The sequence below is a fragment of the Mercenaria mercenaria genome, chromosome 16, assembly GCF_021730395.1.
Source record: "Mercenaria mercenaria strain notata chromosome 16, MADL_Memer_1, whole genome shotgun sequence".
Lineage (NCBI taxonomy): Eukaryota > Metazoa > Mollusca > Bivalvia > Venerida > Veneridae > Mercenaria > Mercenaria mercenaria.
In genome coordinates this window covers 14,348,757-14,370,356 of record NC_069376.1, presented here as the reverse complement: position 1 = coordinate 14,370,356, position 21,600 = coordinate 14,348,757, and the positions used below count along the sequence as shown (strand labels likewise).

General features: G+C 34.1%; 1 protein-coding gene across 1 annotated transcript in view; it reads left to right on the top strand.

Moving 5' to 3' along the window:
• LOC128549485 (uncharacterized) overlaps window positions 1-21,600 on the top strand; it is an 83,482-nt gene that overhangs the window by 48,586 nt on the left and 13,296 nt on the right. The window contains exons 2-4 of the mRNA XM_053526151.1: window positions 2,766-3,564; window positions 4,024-4,182; window positions 6,957-7,572. Of these exons, the coding sequence (XP_053382126.1) occupies window positions 2,992-3,564; window positions 4,024-4,182; window positions 6,957-7,572 (1,348 nt within the window). The 5' untranslated portion in view covers window positions 2,766-2,991. The remainder of the gene's footprint in view (window positions 1-2,765; window positions 3,565-4,023; window positions 4,183-6,956; window positions 7,573-21,600) is intronic.

The window sequence follows — 21,600 nt, the reverse complement described above, 5'->3', positions numbered from 1 at the left end:
AAACTTGCTAATGGTAATAATTATGTTGATGGAGATCAAATTGCTTTAATTAATAATGCAGCTTCATTAATTGATCAGTTAGTGGTTAAACAAAATGGAAAAAATTGTTTATGATTGTAACAATTTATATAAGGTAGTAAATGTAAAAAATTTGGTTGAATTGTCAAAAGATTATGCAGAATCAACTGAAACAAATGAATTTATCTCTTTAGATACTTCTGCTGTTGCTGAGAGCAGGGATGATCAAGCTGGATATAATAAAGGTTTTGAAATTAGAAAGAAATTAATTCAAGGTGGTAATGAGATAAATGCTAAAATTCCATTAAATAATTATTCATTTTTTCAGGGTTTAGAAACTAATATTTTACCTTCAAGTCAAATTCAAATAACACTGCAGCTGACGGATGATGATGAATTAATTTTTAGAGCTAATGCTGCTGATGCAGGTAGAGTAATTGTAACAAAATTAATTATATGGGTTCCGCGTTTGATTTTTAATGAATTTGGATTTAATTTAATTTCTGAAAGATTTACAAAAGCAAGATGGTCATACCTTCGGGAAATGGTGGCACAATCGACTGATACACGACAAAATAATATATCCTTCAGAATAACAGCTAGTATAACAAAACCACAACATGTATTTGTTTATTTACAACGACCTGACAAAAGTAATTCACAAGAACATAACCCACATTTATTAGATACATTTAAGGTAATGCTAATAATTATAATTGCACTTTGAGCTCCTGTCGTCTTGAAGTTGGTAATGGTGTTTTTTATCCAGAAACAGAATACACAAGTATATCAAGAATATATGACGATGTAATTAATTATTATTATAAACAAAATAATAAGACTACTGGAAGTCTGCTAAGTAGATCAAACTTTTCTAATTTATTTGGATTTGTTCATTTTAACTTGGAATATTAAAAGGAAGTAATAACAGAAGATCCTAAGCATATTACATTAACAGCTAAATTAAATATTCCACCAGCAGCTAATATTCGTGTTTACGCAATTGTATTGTATGAAGAAACAGTTGAAATAAATATTATTGGAAATGAACTTTTTATTGTTTAAATAAAATAAATTTTAAATATATAATGGTAACAAATTATATTGAATATAAAGTTAACCTTACAGATGGACAAAAGAAAAATTTAGTACAAGCTTATAATAATAAAATTCCACATACTTTTAGATTAAAACATGAACAATTACGTGGAAACTTCCCTTTACTTTTAACAAAAACACAAATTAATCAAATTGAAAAGTCTATTAGAAAAAATAAGGGATAAGAAATTACAATTTCAAAAAACACAAATGTCCAGTCAAGGTCAAAATGGTGGATTTTTAGGAGCTTTGGCTGGTTTGTTAGGCCGGACAGTACTTCCGGTAGCTGCAAAAATAGCTCCAAAAATATTGGTGCCGTTAGGGGTTGGAGCCCTTTCTGGTCTTGTCAGTACTGGTGTTAGTAAAATACTTGGAAATGGTATGATTTCGGTAGCTAATGATAAGAGAAATATAATATCACCATATCTTACACCTAATCAAAGAAAGCAACTAGTAGGATCTGGAGTGATTAAATCAACACAAAAAAGCAGAAACAAAACGGTGGGTTTCTGGGTATGCTGGCTGCTGGTCTAGGAATACCTTTGATTACATCTTTGTTAAGTGGTAAGGGACATGGTAAGGGACATGGTCAGGGTATAAAGATTGATTCTCAACGGAGGCCGTACAGACGAATTCCTATAGTAAAAAAAATAAAATTTATAAACAAACCAATTTCTAACTTTGAAAACAATGGGTTCAACAATTAAAAAATTAAAAACTTTAGGGGTGTATTTAGTAGAAATAATTTACCAAGAGTGAAACTCTCGGAGACCGCGGGTTTACCAAAATAAAAAAAAATAAAGACCGAATGCGGAATAACCAATTTAGATGACTCTATTGGCCCTGGAACACATTGGGTTTGTTACTTAAATACTTTGTACTTTGATCCGTTTGGACTTCCTCTGCCGAAAGAAGTAATTAAATATATACCCGGAGTCAAGTATAACAACATACAATATCAAGACAAAACAAGTACACTCTGCGGATATTATTGTTTATTTTTCATTAAAATGTTACAAGACAAAGCACCGTTGTATGATTTACTGTATAAAATACTAAAAGTTAACAATAAAAGAGCAAATGAACAAACAATTATAAATTATTTTAATTAATAAGGACAAAACTATTGTAAATTGTTTTTAGTGTGGAGTTTAAATATAGAATCTTTGATTCTCTCAAAGTTTCCTTCTGTTTTTTTTTTCATTTTTTAGATATATGTTTTCTTCATTTGGTTAAACCAGAGGTTTTCATTTGGTTTAACCAAAGATTTTGAGGGTACAAGTGTACCGAGTTAGTATTATAAGTTTAGGGTAAGGTTAAAGTGCACTTATAAAATAGGAACAAGGGGTCAAGTGAGGTCAAACTGACCCTGTTTTCGTGGCAGGATTTTGGCGGAAGTGTTTAATCATAATTTACTATAGGTTTTCATATAGTACTATGAAAACTTGTTTATTTTTTGTTTTTTAATTGGTCGGCTTTGGATTTGTAGAAAGAGGGTAACTAATTAAAATGGAAAAAACTGACTCTATAACCTTATTCTTCTAACTACTATTGCCTGATTACATATCGGAGTAATGTAGATGATAATATATTGAATTTACGACAAAATATTTCTGCTATAACATTTTTGTTGATCTTTCTTTTTTCAGACTCCTGAACACTAAGCAGGATTGCGTTTAAAATGTGGAAAATATTTCCGGCTCTCATACCTAAATATAACGGCAGATTAAGATGAATCCCTCTTGCAATTTAAACATAATTGACGTTGAATTTCAAAATTTAAAGATGTTTAAAAACCGGTAATAAATGAAGTAAACTGAGCGAACCTGGACTTAACATTTTGTTTTACGTTGATTCAATAATTTTCTATTAATCATGGCTACTCCATTGTATGATCCTAAACTATCAGGAGCCAAATTCAAGAATTGGATTAAGGCTGGTTTAGGTGTGTTATTTACCAAAGAAGGTATTGAGCCTTTTGTTCATGATGAAATAGAACAATTCCAGCAGAAATGTTTGAGCGACATTTGCAACAACAATGGACTTGCTACTGGTACCACGTGTTCTTGTTGTTGCACAGAAAATGTTGTTGTTTGTCCTACGAATAGAATTTGTAATGCAAGACGTGGACTATGTAACTTCCATAGAAATTCTGCCACGCAATATCTCCCGTCTGGCTGCCCTAACAGGATATGTCATAATTTCAAAAGCGAGATCCAGCATGCCCATCGATACCACGGGCCGTCTTATAAAAACACTGATGCTACCAAATGGTGCAGCAACCCATGGGAAGTTGCTAAATGTTTTATGCCACCTGACGGATACACAGATGCGACGAATGCAGCGGACACTGATTTTAATGGAATCATCAGTGTTATTATGAACTATAAAGCATTTCAAACAAAAATTCACGACGACCTTTCCAAACCGAACAACATCTTTGAACAGGTAACACTTCATAAGTTTGGTTAGATTAATTAATCTGTTAGTCAGTTAGCTATTCCTACGGGCCATCCTATACTAACCTGGTCGGTAGCACTGCCATAAATCGAAGCATATAACTTGGCATAAATTCTCCTCATAACAATTTAATGTGTTCCTTAATCCACATTTTAAAGATCTACATTAATTTCCTTGGAGTATGGAATGGAAAACCGAGCGTTAACTTTTATTTACAACAGGCTTGTCACTTAACGTATTATCATTGTGTTTTTTTGTTTTGTTTTTTGTTGTTGTTGTTGTTGTTGTTTTTAAAAAAACACAACATTTTGCTGCAGTCTTCATAAAAACAACAAAAACACGACAGAAACATATGAAAAAATGCTTGAAATAAATATTTGCGATTTGAATTATGTATATACATGTATTTTGTTTCTGAAACAATTCTTTTGTGATATTTGTTAACAGGGTAGAGAGGTAGGCAAAGCAGTTCGACATTGCCCACAGTTAGAGATGGAAGATACAGATCTGCAACACATTTTTAGTGTCTTACAGAATCTGCTGTCAGATCCTGCGCACCTGTCTGGTAATACAGTTGCGCAGAATGCTAAAACGAAATTATTACAGGTTGGTGTTATTGTAAAGGTTTGGAAGAATCTTTCTTAGCTATAAGTTTCACTTTTTGTAGTGGACGCAACTTGACCCCGATGGTTTACCTTTGCATTATAGTACATAATGAGGCACAACCTATTATTGAAAAAGAGTGTACGTAAAACACGAGTGCACGAGAAAAAGGAAATATAAATTTGGAGAAATGTACATTATTGTATTAGAACGTTTTAAGTGATCAAATGCAAGTATATATATTTGATACTGCACTGTATAGAAACTACTCTAAGCACCCTTGATTTCTATAACGAAATAATCGATATGAGTAATCAGCCTAAGGTGAATCATCGCGGTCAGTTTGTGACTATTATAGTTGTACAGAAACAGAAAGACACAATCATTATGCATCTCTGTATGATGAGATGTAATTGCCTGTTTTTTCCGTCCGTCACAAAAAGAAATGTTCGAATTACTCTTCAAGTGCTATTTGTCTGCTCATCTGGAAACTTTATCGACTGAAAACATAGTAAATCTTTTGATCTGTTTTTATGCCTCCGGCATCTACTGATCATGTCATATCTGTAGTTTGAAGATATAACAAATTATACTAAATTTATTACATTACAATTGAATTATCTCCCTTTAAGCACAAATTACTACACTTTAAAACACAACATAAAATTTAATTTTCCATTTAAACTTGTTTAATACAGCATCAATATGTAACATACACAGTGCATACAGTACATTGTAAAACTTTTCTTGGTAAGAAAATTCGAAAATAGCGTAATTCGAGGCAGCCCATTTGAAATCAAGATGGAGTGGATAGCTCAGTGGTTTGCACGCTGGCTTTTCAATCCAGAGGTTCGAGGTTCGATCCTCGACAGATGCCTCAGGAATTTTCAGAAATGCTTTTCAGTGATTCCCACCCAACTAGAGGTGTACTTGTCAGAAACCCAGGCAATCCTCGCGTGTATTGGTGCTATACACCGGGCACGTTAACGAACCAAGGGGTCTATTCAAAAAGAGCTAGGCTCTGGTACCCGGATTCCCTTGTATCTCAATATATGTCTCTTCAACTAGTCTGCACCTGTCAGACACTTGTAAATAATGGTGGTGATAGTGTAAATATGTAAATAATGGCGAAGGCTTTAACGCCTTATTTGCGGTTCGTCTCATAAGGCGGAAAAGACAAAAGATAAAACATAATGGCTGCCAAAATAAAAATTAATGATGATAAGAAATGTAACTAATGGATTTTGAGAGGTTGGGTGTTTAAACTTTCAAAAAGAAAACACAACTTCGCCAAATATAGCAAATAAAATCACAAACTATTTTCGGACATTTCGACACAGACTATGAACTATCTTTGAAAAGTAAAGTAATAAAATAAAACAATGAGAATTCTATAACATATTCTGTCATGTAAGTTATGTTTTATTTTTCAGTAGAAAATACGCTCTTTATATGAGCCTAACAGACATCAATAATTCATATTTCAATAATACTGTTTTATAGAACCTGCTTATTTTTGGACCGGATATCTTAGCACAATTTATAATATGTGTATTGTAAAGAAAATAACAATTGAGCCGAACCATGGAGTCACTTGATTTTATCTATTTTAATACTTAAGACTTTAAAAAATCACAGAATAAGAGCTCATATTTCAATTATATTCATTAAAGATATGAGTAATCAGCCTAAGGTAAAATCGAGTTATCTAAAACATTTGTTTCAAACTGAGCTTTTTTAGGAAAGTGACCTGTAAAATAATTAAACTGACAAGGTTTTCGACAATTTTATTTCGTATTGGGTTAACTCGTCTTAACAAAGTTTTGACAAGAGTAATAAAATGTACATTTTGTGTACGATTTTTTCCAATATCAGAGACTCTTTCTGCAAACCAATCTTTATGAATTTGGATCAGAATGTTTATAATGATGATTTCTAGGTCAAGTTTGGATTTGGTTCATCTATTCTAGAATGAAAAACAATGTCACCCAGACAAATCAAAGGAAAAGCTTATAAGTACATTAGAGGAAACTGTTTTACTCAAATCTTCCTGAAACAATGTCAGAATGTTTCTTTTCATGAAATGGACAAGTTCGAATCTGGGGCATATGGGGTTAAAAGTAGTTCACTAGGTCAAATAAAAAAAATTGTCCAGTCTTACTGACAATTTGTCAGAATATTTGTCTACATAAAATCATTAGAAAAACATGTTTACATTGTTATGATGTATTACTAAAGTGAGCGACCTATGACCATCTTGGCCTTCTTGTTTTTAAATCGTTCATGAATATTAATCAACAATCAAAGATGTATCGCTCCTCCTTCCAGTCAACTCTGGTGAGCCATTATGACCCATCTTTGTCATTTCGTTAGTGTCAAACTTAATGAACCGACGTGTTCCCTTTATTTCAATTTGACAGTACTTATCATATGTCTGTCAGTAACAAAATTTGTTAAAGACAATACAATTTAATTGTATTTCTGCTATTGTCAAATATTGTGTATCTCTTAATCTTCCTTTTTAAATGAAGTAGTACTGGGAGAGATTTCCTTTTTGTAGGAATACTAATGTTTTACAAATATTTAAGTTTTATATATAGTGTCAAATATTTAAAATGAATTTTCAAAGCTCATATCACCAGGTATATATTTTTACAGATAGTATTGTAATAATTATTAAAGTGCAAAATTAATGTATCTATCAAAAAATATAATAAAGTTAAATAAAAATCATTATCTCCCAATATCTGGCTATAATCATTTGGAATCTATTTTAGCTTCAAAATGATACCTTAGTCATTGGTAAAGACGACGTCCGGAAAGTGCTGGATGATGTTTGTAAAGAAGTTCAAGATAAAATAAGGACTATTGACAGACATGGGAAAGTTTCAATGTCTCAACTAGATAAAGCATTAAAATCTGCAATGGATGAAATAGAAAAGCAAACAAAGGAATCGGTTATTAAAGTACAAGCTGAAGCAGGAAAACAATTGAAGATTATGGCGGAAGAAGGAGATACTATTGCGAAAAAGGTCATCGAAGGAGTTCAGGGAATTGATGCTGGGATAGGAAAAGTTTCAACAGAAACTGATAATGCTAAGAGAAAGATAACACAAGAGACTGATCAAGAAGTTAAAAGATTGAAAGCAGAGGCCAGTGCTAGAATAAATACGTTAAAAAGGGAAGCAAATACTAAAGTGAAAATGGTTTCATCAGAAGCTGGTAAAGCAGTTAAACAAATAGAGGGAGCCAAAGATGAAGGTTTGAAAGCAATGAAGACAGTAGCCGAAGCTGAAGTAAAAAAAATTAATTTAGAAACGGATGAAGCATTAAAGAAGATTAAGAAATCAAAAACAGATGGTAAAGAAGATATATACAACACCTTAAAAAGGGGTAAGTGTATTTTCTTTTTAACCTCAAGCATTTAGGCAAGACGTGTGAGAATTTGTAAGTTCCAGCTAAACATTTTGCTTTTGATTAACTTGAATCCTTATATTTAATGCAGAACAATAACAGGATAGCTTCTGTGTCACTTAAAATGATATCAAATGAAGCATTTCTCTTCTTCGGCAAATATTATAGTAATTACCTCGAATGCTTCAATGGCTGCCATATTTCAGTAAGCCTTTTCAATTTCACTTAGAAAAAAGCAATTTCTACATGTATTTCAAGACAGTAGAGGTTAACTTGATAAATTTATACACTTTTAGTAGAGATGGTACCTACCCAAATAAATCAAAGGGGGACAACTCTGAATTGACCAATAAACTGAAGCCAACATTAAACATTGATCAAAAGTGAAACAAAAATCAGATATGTCCTTTTTCAAACAACTTATCAGGCAGACAAAATATGACCTACATTTGTTTAAATCCCTTTGTATTATATACAATATGCATGCTTTTCTCATGACTTACACTGACAGTTATTTTATAAGTTGTAGTGAGGCCCTGATAGAAAGTTTAGTAATGCATGAAGATTATATAGAATAATGCATACATTCCTTTGAAGAAAATTAACGACATTAAGAAACGTTATTAAGTTCTGATCTTTTAGCCAAAGTTATTTATTTATTGTTCTCAATGGTGATACATTGGTTTACACAACATTTATATATCAAAATGTAAAATGTATATATCCAACAGTGAGAAATAACAAAAAAAGTTAAATTCATTGTCCTCAAATATAATTACAATGTTTTAAGGTAGTGGTTGTAATTACTACATGTTAAGGTAGCTGACAGGTAATGACTCTGTGTAATGTATTTTAAGCAATTCTCAATTTAAACATTCTCTGGAGGGAACTAGCACGATCATTTGCTTTCCTTGAAAAACGAATAAATGCTGAAAAAGCATATGGAGATTACTCTATTTGATGATTTTCGTTACAGGTCAACTACCCTAAACAAACTAAAAGGTGTTTTATTTATTGTTGAAAACAAAGTAATCGGATAATTTCAGATATCAACATTAATTTAAAACTTATACTGTTTACACAACTTGAAAAAAAGGTTTTTGTTGGGGCCTCTCATTTACAAATATATCAACAATTATCACCTGAATTGAGTGCATTCATGAGTGGAAATATTGATGGTAAAATAGTGTAGGGGTTTGTTTACAATATAAAATCTTTAATAACTTCTTTAAGGTACATTTTTGGTATGGTTTTGGTAAGCTTATAATAAAGAGCATGTCATTCTCTTTCACTCAGAATTTTTTCAAGCATTTTAGACTCTTGGCTAGTCTTGGAATTTGACTTTATTAAAAGACAAAAGGAAGTTCAGTATAGGCTCTTTCAAAATGTTGAAAGTAGAGCAAACTTACATTATACTCTATTGAATTTATTTAGCTGTGGGAGCTTTTGATATAGACTATAATTGGGGAAGTCCTAAAATCTTTGAAAAACGGTCAATACAAGAGTTGTCCATTTTGCTTCAGATATTTTGAGAAAGTCATTTTTTAGATATCAAATATTTCTATTTTTGACATGGAGAAGAGGGAAACCATAAATATATTTAGAAAATTGGTGCACTTAGCTATCATTTCACGCTGAAAAAAACCTGTTAAGATGAATTTGAATTTTTTAGGTACCATCTCTACTTTTAGTTCAGTATAACTATAACAGTAGCGTTGACGTGTGACTACACGTACCTTCAAACATAGCTGTTGTACTTTGATCTCTTCAGCTCATTTTGCACAGCATTTATGTTGTGTTAGTGTACTGTTTAAATTTTTAGCTTGATCATTTCGGTCTGAGTAGTTCTAATACTCCGGCTTTAAAAGCTTTTGATATTGTTGAATCACCCCTTGGATATGGTGCCCACTTTATATACGCCTTTTTGAAAAACGGCACGTATTATCATTATGGGAACGCTCCTTAGGGGCACTTGGGCGGGCGGCGACGACGGACGTTGTCCGAAGCATATCTTTTTCATGCATACATGGATTTAGATGAATCTTGGCACAATTGTCCGCCATCTTGATACGTAGTGTCTTGCGCAAGAACCAGGTCCCTAGGTTTAAGGTTACGGTCAAACTTAAGAAGTAAAAGGTCAGATACAGGAATAACTTTGTTCGGAGCATTTCTTCTTCATGCATGGAGGGATTTTGATGTAAATTGGCACAATTGCACACCACCCTGAACGTCATGCGTAGGTCTCTTCTTTAGAATAACTTCCCTTTGTTGTTACTATTAATAGCATATATCGTAACTTTTTCCTGACTAGTCGTAGGGAAATATCGAGACCACTTTTCTGTACTACAACATGCATGTTACATCAAATACCTGGTACGGATTTTTGTGTGGACTTACAATTTGTTTAGGGGGGTTTAAGATTAACTTCCCTTAGTTGTTACTATAAATAACTAATATTGTATCTTTTTTATAACTGACAGTAGGGAAAACCAAGACAAGTTATCTCTGGTACAACATAGATGTTACGTTCAAATTTTAGGTGTATTCTAAGTTATCTCTACCTGGTAAAGATTTTTATGGGCTTTAAAAAACAAAAAAATTACAAAAATTACAAAACAACGACAATGTTCCATTGCAAATACAGGTGCTATTTGCTGTGACAGGCGTATTTTGTGACATTCTGGCACTCTTGTTAATTTTGTAATTTGGCATTACTTGGCATCAATTCTGTAATATGCAGGCTCCATAACCACTGACCCCTTATCTAAATTCCAGTTTTTAAGTTCTATCAATTGTTTTCTCGTTTAAGGCACTCAGCCATTATTTTATCTGGGGATCATACAATGAATTTATGTTGAGTTCTGCACGTTAGAGGACGTGAACGGCAGCTTGCATATCTACTACCGTCCATGAACAGGTCCAATAAAACCAATTCTGCAGCATTTTCGTATGTCGTATTGGGCGACCTGTGGTTTTCCAACATTTGAATAATGCAAATATGGGTAAACAGTTCCTTCCTACATTTCCAATTACTAGGTAAATGACCCGAGTTTGTAATGGGACTTTCTGTTACACACATTTTGTATATTAAGAAAATTGTTATTATATTGGCAATAATGTATATTCAACTTTTTAACATTGCGGTCACTCTACAGTATGCATTACTTAAAAAAAACGCAAAATGTGTTTATTTTACTTTTTTATACTTTTAAGTGTTTACATATTTAAACACAACTGGGCATGCCTGATTAATAGCTTTGCTTACTGTTTGTAATTTTTTTTACATATGGATGTATATAATATATTTTGAGGTACTGGACATATGCTATGGAAAAAGTATATGTATATGATAAGAATAAACTCATTCTACAAGATTACTTTCCGAAATGACGTTTTCACACATAAAGGATATGAATTTATATGATTGACACACGCGTTTCCTTTCTTCCTTTTATATTTATAATTTTACAGGAATATCGGCCTTTAATTCCGGGTTGATTTGTTTTCTTAACATATCTAGTACTTATGTTAAAGGCATTTAATGCAGAGCCTTCATATAGATAGTTCATTTTCAGATATTTGCTATGAATATAGAATTCTCCATCAAAACTCAACTTTACTTAATATATAAATTGAATATGTATTCAACATTTATAATATTTTTAATGTCATGATGTTACTTTTTACAAGGATAACCTTTTTATACATACCTCCGGAGAGCTGAAACCTCTTTTCAAAGGATAGTGTTTCTATCTAGCGTTGTTAGATAAATATACCTTTTCAGAGCAACGACCTCAACAACAAATATTTTTTTTTTGTTTCTTACGGTGTTCCGTTGGGGCCACCGCAGCGAAAACACGATATTTTGACGCGTAAACGCGATACTTTGACGCAAAAATATGATGCTATAAGGCGTAAACACGAATAACAAAATATCGCGTTTTCGTGCTGTTAATATCGTATTTTCGCGTTTTCACCCTCGATCAGCTATCATGTTTTCGCCTTCGTAGTTAGAAGGGTGGAAACGCAACATTTTTTGCATCGAGTTTTCGAGATCTTGTATCGTGTTTTCGCGTTTTCGCTCTCTCAACTTTAAAGGCGAAACTGCGAAAACATGATGTTTTAACATCGTAAGTTCAACTTTAGGGTACCGATTTTATCGTATTTTCATATATTGAATATAATCTAAACACTATAATCTGATTTCTACATTGAAATAATTTCGCCCAAGGTTACAGAGATTTAAAGGGTTTTTTTTTTATTTAATTATACTAAGAAAACTGAAACAGCAGAGTTTATTTTAAAAAAAGGATCTACAGGAAAATATACTCAATCTCGTGATTTGGGGGTAGGGGTACCATAATGTAATTTTACGCGAAAAGAATTCATACTTTTATTCCTTCAATCGACAGAAAATAAAGTTTTCATTATCATAATAGTTTTTAGTCAAATTATAGCGTTTGGGTTTTACACGAGACAAGATTAAAGCAAACCTTGTATTCAAAACTCTGCGTCATATTTGTCGCTGTGGCGTAACTTTTACGAAAATATGGACTCAAGCGTTAAAAAAAACACAAACAGGAAGGCATAATACGACTAATACGGCCGTATCTGTCGTACCAGTTGTTCCAGGATCGTACCAGTTGTTCCAGCCACAAATTATATGTCATTTTAAAGACGTTATCAAATGAAATAATGATGAGTAATAAGCAAACAGATACTTGTTGACTGAATAGAACGAATTAGGAAAATAATCTGACCGATGTGACGGTGAAATCACAGTTCATCAAAAATGGACGTCAATGGTCATGTTTGAAGGTTTGCGGGGGGAAAGTTACAGAAATTTAAAAAATGTAATATATGCATTGTACGAGGAATATGCTGCATTTTACGCTTTGGATTTTTTTACGCAAGTGACACATCAAATATTATATAAAATGTTCTTATATTTTGCTTATTAATATACTTTTCCTCTCTGTTTTCACATTATTTGCGTCTTGCCGTTGAACGAAATGTTTGTTGTTGTTTTGTGTACAGATATTTCAGAACAAGTTTTAGTAAAATAACGGCGATTTTCTTTCCATTTGACAAATATTTGTCTGCGTAAGACAATGCTTTTAATATCAGCATAAAGGAAAAATTAATTCTCGTCGAATAGTGTATAATTTAAGAGCATTTGTTGACTGATGCCGATGCAGGCAGCTTTGACGTCTCGTGTACAAAAACTGTATGGACTGGTATAAAGTAAACATCACCTTGTTTGATTATGGAAAATCACACATGCCAATTTCAAGACGCTACTCGAAAGTTCGCAAAGTTCCACCTAAACAGAAACAATTATAACTATTATTAGATTAACAGAAATTGTGAGTATATCTGCGAAAAGTTAATTATGGGTGTTATTTATTTGTATTAATTTTTTAAAGATTTTTTCATGTTTATAAATGTAAATGTAGCATTTTGCAAAGGATCTATAAAAATTGATAAGCTCATTCTGTTTTCATTTTAAAGTTTGATAGGACGAGCCTCTGTGGCCGAGTGGTTAAGGTCGCTAACTTCAGATAATTTTTGCTTCCACCCTTGTCTGGGGCGTTAAATTCTTAATGTACTGAAGCCATCCAGCTGGTTTACGGAAGGTCCGTGATTCTACTCAGATTCCCACTAGATGGAATTATACCCGGAGAGGCTCCTGAGGTCTCGTTTACCATAAAAGCCTGTAAATCGCGATATAAAATATATATATTCCGGTGTGGCATTAACTTTTGTATGTTTGCATGTTTATAGCGAAGACAAATGATGTATTATCATTCCCAGTAGCGTTGTCATTGGACAAGATTTGTCTTTTTGAACCATTGCATGAATGAAATGGTACAGTGTGATTTAAGTATCTATATTTTGATATTATTCTATTATATTCTAATGATCATATTATGATCAAACTTTAATTTGAAAGAAAGATTAATTTTTAGCTAAATCTTGAGAGGTCAGTGCCTTTAAATAGTTTTACTCGAATGTTACTCGGGATACCCTTTGTAGCGACTGTTCCAACTATTCCGATAAGCCAAAACCATGACCGCCTGAATAAAAAAAAAGAAACAGATATAACGAGAATGATACAAAATAATTTCATTGAACGGTAATGGTCCTCATAAACCCTACAGACTTTTACATTAGAAAAATAAGGAAAATAAGAGGAAGGATTTTGATTTTTTGGTATCTGCATAAAAATAAAATGAATATGCCTATTTGTAATAATACAATAAGACAATTGAAATCAGTAGTCTGTATGAAAATTAAATTATCGCATTGACACTTACACTTCTTAATTATAAGGCATTCTTACCGGCAAATGTAATGTAAGGGGAATAACTCTTTTTAGTCCAGAGTGGTAAAAATGGTAGTTTTAGCTTCCCCTTATGTACCACTTTACAATAAAAGAGGAACCATCCGGAAGCTTACGAGAGGATTAATGGCAAACTAAATATGTTTGTATATTTATTCTTTAACATGTGCTAATATAATGAATAAATTACCATACAGACGCATTTTTCATGCGCACTTCATAATCTTCAATATCTTGAAAGTACGTAATTCAGAGTATTTTGATGCTTTCGGATTTTCAGTGCTTGTTCTGAAATGACACGCGTAATGTAAGAAAATGGATCATGGTAACTGGTGATTTTTAGAATATATCTGGCTTCAAGGTAACTTTCAAATAAAAAGTGGAAGTTGATTTGTAATACGTATTTTTCCGTTTCGTTGATAAATTCAACTTGGTTATTATACGCTAACACTACAATCTAAAACAGTTCATTTTTCAGTAGACAATATTTCGAAGTAAGTTAATGTTAACGGAACGAACATCGTGATCTACATGTGTATATCTAAATGTAGAAACCAAAGGCACTGAGTCCCACTACCGGTAGTAAGGTTTAAGTGTTTCTTGAGCCGAAGATCAGTTCCGAAGCCATGATGTCAAACAGTGCTAAAACGTTTACTTGTATGTCAGAGAGCTTGAAAATTATTTTCTAGTCAACACAAATCAGAAAGACATTAATCAGAAAAGGTGTAGAATGAAATTTCATCCTTAACGAGAATCATTGCATGGATGATGGTGGCAGCGACAAATAAATCTCACAAAATAGCGCTGAAATATGTTCCAGAATGCTCCATCATTACCATGGAAACAATTCAGATGGTCGTCACGGAGAGCGAAACTGTGCTGAACAAAAGACCGCTAACTCATCAAGCGTTGATGACGTGGACCCATTGACGCAGTCACACCTATTCTGCGGCCAGATACTGACGTCACTTCCGTATAACACCGTAGCCTTATCTTTGAAAATCAATTCAGATTTGACGAACATCCTGCAGTCACAAGCGGGCAAAATTACGACCTACGATTCTTGACAATTTCTGGAAACGATGGAGAATGAGCTATTTAACAGCACTGCCTGAAACACTTTAAATTTTATTGATAGAACTCAGTATTTCACGGAAAATATTTCATTGAAAAAAAAACACGAAAGATTTTGAATTAATCTAACTTACTAGGTTCATGTGTAACAATGAAAAGTAAAAAGCAGATTTCCACCAATTTAAAACACTGCAACCCTCGAACGAGAAGAATAAGAAGAAAACACAGCAACCTGCATATACTCTGAAAAAAATAATAAAATGAAACAATATAACCAACAGCTTGTTGAAACTTCTAAAACGTATATTTAATGGATATGTTGTAAAATTTTGCGAAAGCTTACAGCTTGTGAAGGCCAAGATAAAGGTGATCGTTTAAACATTCGTCATTTACGTTCTGCATCTGACAGAGCAAAAGTTTAAATATTTCGATATAATTGTCTTTGTTTAAAGGGTGCAGTTGTGCCTTAGTTGAGCGCCGATATTGTTTTACAATAGTATGACATAACAGTGAAGCAAGTAACAGATCAAAAGCTCGTCAAGTAAAAATATTTTAAATATATGCAATTACATCTTATAAAAAAGAAACGTGCAATATTTGTCTTTTACATCACCCTTTCTTGTTTTACCCCTTTTGTAAATGGTTCGTTGCTTCAATATTTTCTGCCGCTTATTGAAGCCTGACGACAAATGCTCATTAGATAAATTATAAGCTTCTAACACATTGATACAGTGGCTCCGTTTTATAAATGATAAGAATGTCTACAGTTTGCAAGACTATGAAACGTTTAGAGGGATACATGACAAAGCAAACGTATATTCTGGGAGCACAGGGAAAGGCATATTACGTTTGCGTACTGACTGTTTTTCTTTACATGAACTGAACAGTTCTTGATTTGAACAAAGAAATGTGTTCTTAAAAGGAACTCTCCCAGTCACGGGATTATCCGCACTGTATTTAATTGTACCGGAAATCTGGTGCACAAAACAAACTTGTTGTACGGTACCCGATGTCCAGACATGAGTCTCTTCTTGTACGTGACGATTGAAAAGTTTCTGGCAAATTTAATTTCAATATTGAATCCGTACTGACACTCGGTAACTTCCGTACAGTAACGTATTTTCCATTAGCGATTTCAGCATTCTGCTGATGGTTGCTCGTATAAACTACGTAAGCAGCTGAATGATGCCGAAATAGCATTCGGAGAATGCGGAATCGAACGAAAATTGCCGAGTGTCATCACATGTCTATTACCTTAGTCACTCAAATGACGCTTCTTGCTAGAGAAATACATTGCGCCAAAATACACTCATATTGCCATTTTATTTAAGGTTGACGTTTCTTAAACTATCATGGTCCAATGATTCATTGTCTTATCAGGGGATTCATCCATGGCGCGAAGCCCCGGGGATGAAAATCCCCGAGACAGTAACGTCCGTATATAATTATTCGTCTTTGTTGTCTGCATATACTGAGGCATTTTTTTTCGATATTTTCCGGTTCCGGTTGATGCACCATGCCGCAGACTGGTTGTCTTCATGAACATCCGAGCACCCCAAATCAGTCACAGAAATTCGTAAACCGCGCCAACATGCTTCTTTTACATCTTTTTTCGTAATGAAAACTGTATATGCAACTGAAAAACACTTTTAAAACAGCAAGGAAGTGTAAAGGACGTCAAGTTTCTGCGAGAAGTGCAAACAAACAAAAAATATCCTAAAGCCAGTGCGAGAACGCGGTGAATTACGTCACCGTCCCGGCTTCCCGTAAATTTTGCAAAGTATGATATTCGCTGTAAGAGGTATGATGACACTAAATGTAAACTTGGACCGAGGTTTCACTTTCTTTTGAGTGTTAAATATTTCTTTGTATGTTGATATATAAAAAGATAAATCCCCATGCTAGGCGGTGCCTTAATTCATATTATAACTACCGTTTAATTTTTTATTTTATTTTTATGATATATTGTGTGTTCAGTTGTCAATACTTAAACGCGAAAACAGCAGTTGAGTTCAACCACAGAAATAACAACAAATGTGTTGATTTTGTCAGTGAGGTTATAATATAGGGATAACGCATGCTTCCCCCCCCCCCCCCCCCACCCCCCACACCGTTAAAACATCTGCCTAACCCCGGTAAATCTTTAAAATAAACAAACAAATCTCTGGTTACCAGCGTTTCCAGAAAGAAGTTATACAATAGAAAACATTTAAAATTCCTGAAATATGTTATATGAAATAATGTAAGAATAAAAGTAAAATCGATGAAACTGCGTTATAGAATTTTGAAAAAAATGGTCTGAAGTGACCTCAAACCCGTGATAACGTGTGTGAAAGTCAGAAAACTTTCTACATCACCACCTTGTCGTTGGCTTACTTAATAGATTTTATTAGAAAAAAATATATGAGCCGCGCCATGAGAAAACAAACATAGTGGCTTTGCGACCAGCATGCTGTTCGCTAACGATCTCCCTAATTGCAAAAGGCTCATTTTTGAATATGAATGTTGCATAAACTAACGGAAACATCCGAAATATTTGAGAAGATTTATTAGTGCCAGGCAATATTAATAAATATAAAACAGGCTATACTATATTTTTTTTATAAGATGTACAACTACACATAGTGTTTTCTTTGCATGTGTGTAAAATGTATAAGATGACTCTAGGACTGTAATAAGTGAACGAATGCGTAAATCAATAAACTGCTATTTTATAAATAATGAAATAGCACTTTAAATGAAATGCAGCACTGGTGTTCCATTTAATGAGGTGATGTCTCACAAGCATCTTGGAGTTGTATTTTCAAACGATGGAAACTGGCACTAGTATCAGAGAGAGAAAAGGCGTGGAAACGAATCACAATAAATGAGAAGTTTAAAGTTTATTCTTGATCGCAAGTCTCTTGAAACAATCCCTTTTTTTTTTTAAAAATGTGTTTTATACTGCCTCTTCTGCCGTATTCTGTCCAGATGTCGGGTGGAATATCATAAGTTTATAACCTTTGAACAGTAGACATTTAGCCATATTTCTCCAGTTTACAATGGTGTGTTTTATTTAATGATACCATGTATATTCGTATGCAACGGGCCTTTTGAATAAATTACGCCAAAAGTGATGATTCTACTTCCCAAACAGGAAGCAAATTAAGTATTAAGTTTCCCTTCAGAAAGTAGGGAAAACCGAGTGGTTGACTTCCTGAACGGGAAGGAGCGCGAACAATGCAAGAACTTCAATGTCAAAGAAACATCGTAGCGAAATAATCATTTGATAGGTTTATGAACAAATAATACAAAATTTGATAGAAGAAGCCATCCAGCTGGCTTACGGAAGGTCGGTGGTTCTGCCCAGGTGCCCGCTCGTGATGAAATAATGCACGGAGGGGCACCTGGGGTCTTCCTCTACCATCAAAGCTGGAAAGTCTCCATATGACCTAGAATGTGTCGGTGCGACGTTATACCCTACCAAAAAAATACCATCGTCGATAATGCAAACAAGCTCCATAAACAAGACAAAACTCCACTTCCGATTCCCGGTATTACATATAGAGCGTACAAAGCTACGTGATCCGACTATACTCAATCCTATCCGGTGAATTAACGCTCAAGGGCACCCTTGAAAATGAAATAAAATAATGAAAATTATATTCCTAAGTAATAATTTCACAAGATGATTTTGGCTTAAAACCATGATTTATCGATATGTAAATTTGATAGATTTGATTGACAGTGCAAGATCAAGTTTTTGTCAGTTTACAGCAATTGATCTGTTCGCAGAGATCGCTGATTGGTTTAATTTTTTTTCTCTCGCCTGCTCTTAGTTTTTATCATTGGAAAATAGCTTTGAGTGTATAGAAACCAAATAAGCCAAAATTGCGCATTAAAGGGGACAGTATGAAGTTTGCAGCATTCATTAAATATAAAGTACTTTGTGTGATATTGGTGGATATAATGATGAACCAGACTTTGGTATTGGACTAAGTTAATCACACTTTTGTGAGTAGTTCTTATCATCTATCATTATTTACGCATCGTTATAGCTGAATTTACATAAAATGTATCTTTTGACCCGGCTTTCGTATTATTATTTTGTCTTTATACTTGTACGAAAAATTACCAAAACAGATATCTTCTGTTTTTGTAAGCTTTGAAGGAAAGTGAATTTAATCATCAGAGAATTATGACTATTGTCTGTTAGAATGCGTTAGTTATAGAGATATTGACACGCGGATAGAGGAAAGATTGATTTTGTAAACAGTAGCGAAATATAAACATCTCATTTTAATATAAAAATTGTCAGAGACGTACATGAAATATTATTGTGATACGTAGGCTATAATGATTGTTGAAGATATTATATACATCTATATCTTAGATATGTACTCTTGATACCAAAGTCATTTAAGTGTAACAGTAGTTGTTTGTAATAAAGAGATCAACCTCTTTCTGCCTCTTTCTGTATAGATCAACTTTATGCATCGAGGCGTGTCTATACTTTTAGCTCACCAAGGAAAAACCAAATATAACATCGGTCCTTTTCACTTAGATTCCTCTTACTTTTTCGTTTTTACCTTTGCCAAAGATGTTGCGGTTTATGAAAATAGATATGGAATATGTGTAGGTTTCTGGAATATTATTGTCATTGGAAACATTGATGATTAACTTACTAGAAAAAGAGCATAAAGAAAAAAATGTTGTTGATTATATGGCACGACTGAATCAAATTCAGCGCGAGTGCGCAATTGGGATGTTACAATCAGCGGCACCTAACGTCCAGAAGATTTGGCGAGAATTTCGTGCAAACTCACTGTGGCAACGTTAAATGTCGCAACGCCGCTAAATATCGCAACCACCGTTATATGTCGCAAGATTGACGTTAAATGTCGCAACCACCGCTAAATGTCGCACCTTTAACGTTAAATGTCGCAAAAATTTGCCCACCGTTATATGTCGCAACTCCAACGCTAAATGTCGCACAGCAAAATAAGAGTAAAACAGTCTTTATAACTTAGAGATAAGATAAGAGGTAATGCATGCTTGCATGCATCAGTATGCAATGTGTTGATTTGGAAGGGCTGAAATGACCTTTTACTCTAATCTGCACGTTTGCTTTTCAGTGGTCCCGCACCATACATACGTTATATATTCTATATCTAAAGGTTTGAGCACTAACGTAGTACTCGCCACAGTACCAAATTTATTTCAGGTCTGAACTATGTAATTCTATGGAGTCCTGTTTAGCTCATGAGATATTAAGCTCGCGCTCCGTATTGTCGCGCGTTGTATCGCATGTCTTTAGTCGACACAACAGCCCGGGGGCCAGAAATTGTTGATGGAGGAGGGGGTGGGGGTGGAGGCGGGTGGGGGACCAGTTTAAAACAAAAGCGTCATCGGCGACGTGCGGTAGGTACGGGGTTCCTCTATCCGTATTTGTGGGAAAGTTTTTTTATGTACAGGTATGAAATGCTGGCCTGTGGTGCATTTTTGTCTATTTTTTTGAGGTACGTACTAGAGGGGCACTCCCCTTATTTTAGGTGGTTAGGGTCTTTTCCCATTCACAATTTTGAAATACAGGTATGGAATGCTGGACTTTTACTGCATTTTTTATTCAAAATTTCGGTGTATGGGAGGGGTTATCCCTGCCATTTTCGAGGGCTCAGTGGCTCTCCCCGGGAACGTTTGAAAAACAGGTATAAAATGGTTGCCTCTGGTGCATTTTTTGTCTTAATTTTAAGGTACTGGAGCGGTACTCCCCTCATTTTAAGGGGTCAAGGGTTCTTCCCCCTGGGGAATTTTGAAATATAAGTATAAAATGTTCGCCTCTGGGGCGGTTTGGGTCCACATTTTGAGAAAATATTATTTCCAAAGTAGTCGGGTGCAACTTAGATGAGTATAAGTCACTACTAAGCCAACAAGGATGGGGCTGGGGTGGGGGATCGGCTCGGGCCGCGATCCGGCCCTGTTACACAACAAGATGTTTAACTACGCGACACGAAGACTGTAACTGTGTTTTGTACCACCTGTAGAAAACGAAAATTTTCTATTAATCAGCCATGGATTCTATTTCTTTGTTTGGAGGTCTACATTTCAAATCATAAGGTAACTATCAAGCTTCGATGGCGGAGAAAGATCCTATGTGGCCCTTTGTACATTTTTTTAGGTAAAGCGGGAATTTTGATATTATTTTACTTTTAGTCTCTTAAAATTGTTTGGTTTAGTCTCATTCCCCTAATTATCCTACTTTTCCGCCTACCCACACATAACCCCCTCTCTCTCTCTCCCCACCCCCTTCAGAAATGTAAATATTTATATTTTCTATTAATTGGTGCACGGCGTTCTTGGTGCTGTGTGTTTGTGTCTTAGATTTCTGTGTCGTTATTCACCCCGTTCCCCACCCATACCTAACCCCCACAAACATACAACATCATTACCAAATCGTATTTAGTTAGAAGAAACCTCAGAATATTTCTGTCCTAAAACACTGGTCCTATTACAAAATAATAAATATTTTTCTTGTGTGACTGTTCAAACAAGGTTTGGAACTCAGGTGAGCGATCTAGGGCCAACAAGGCCCGCTTGTTGCTATACGTAAC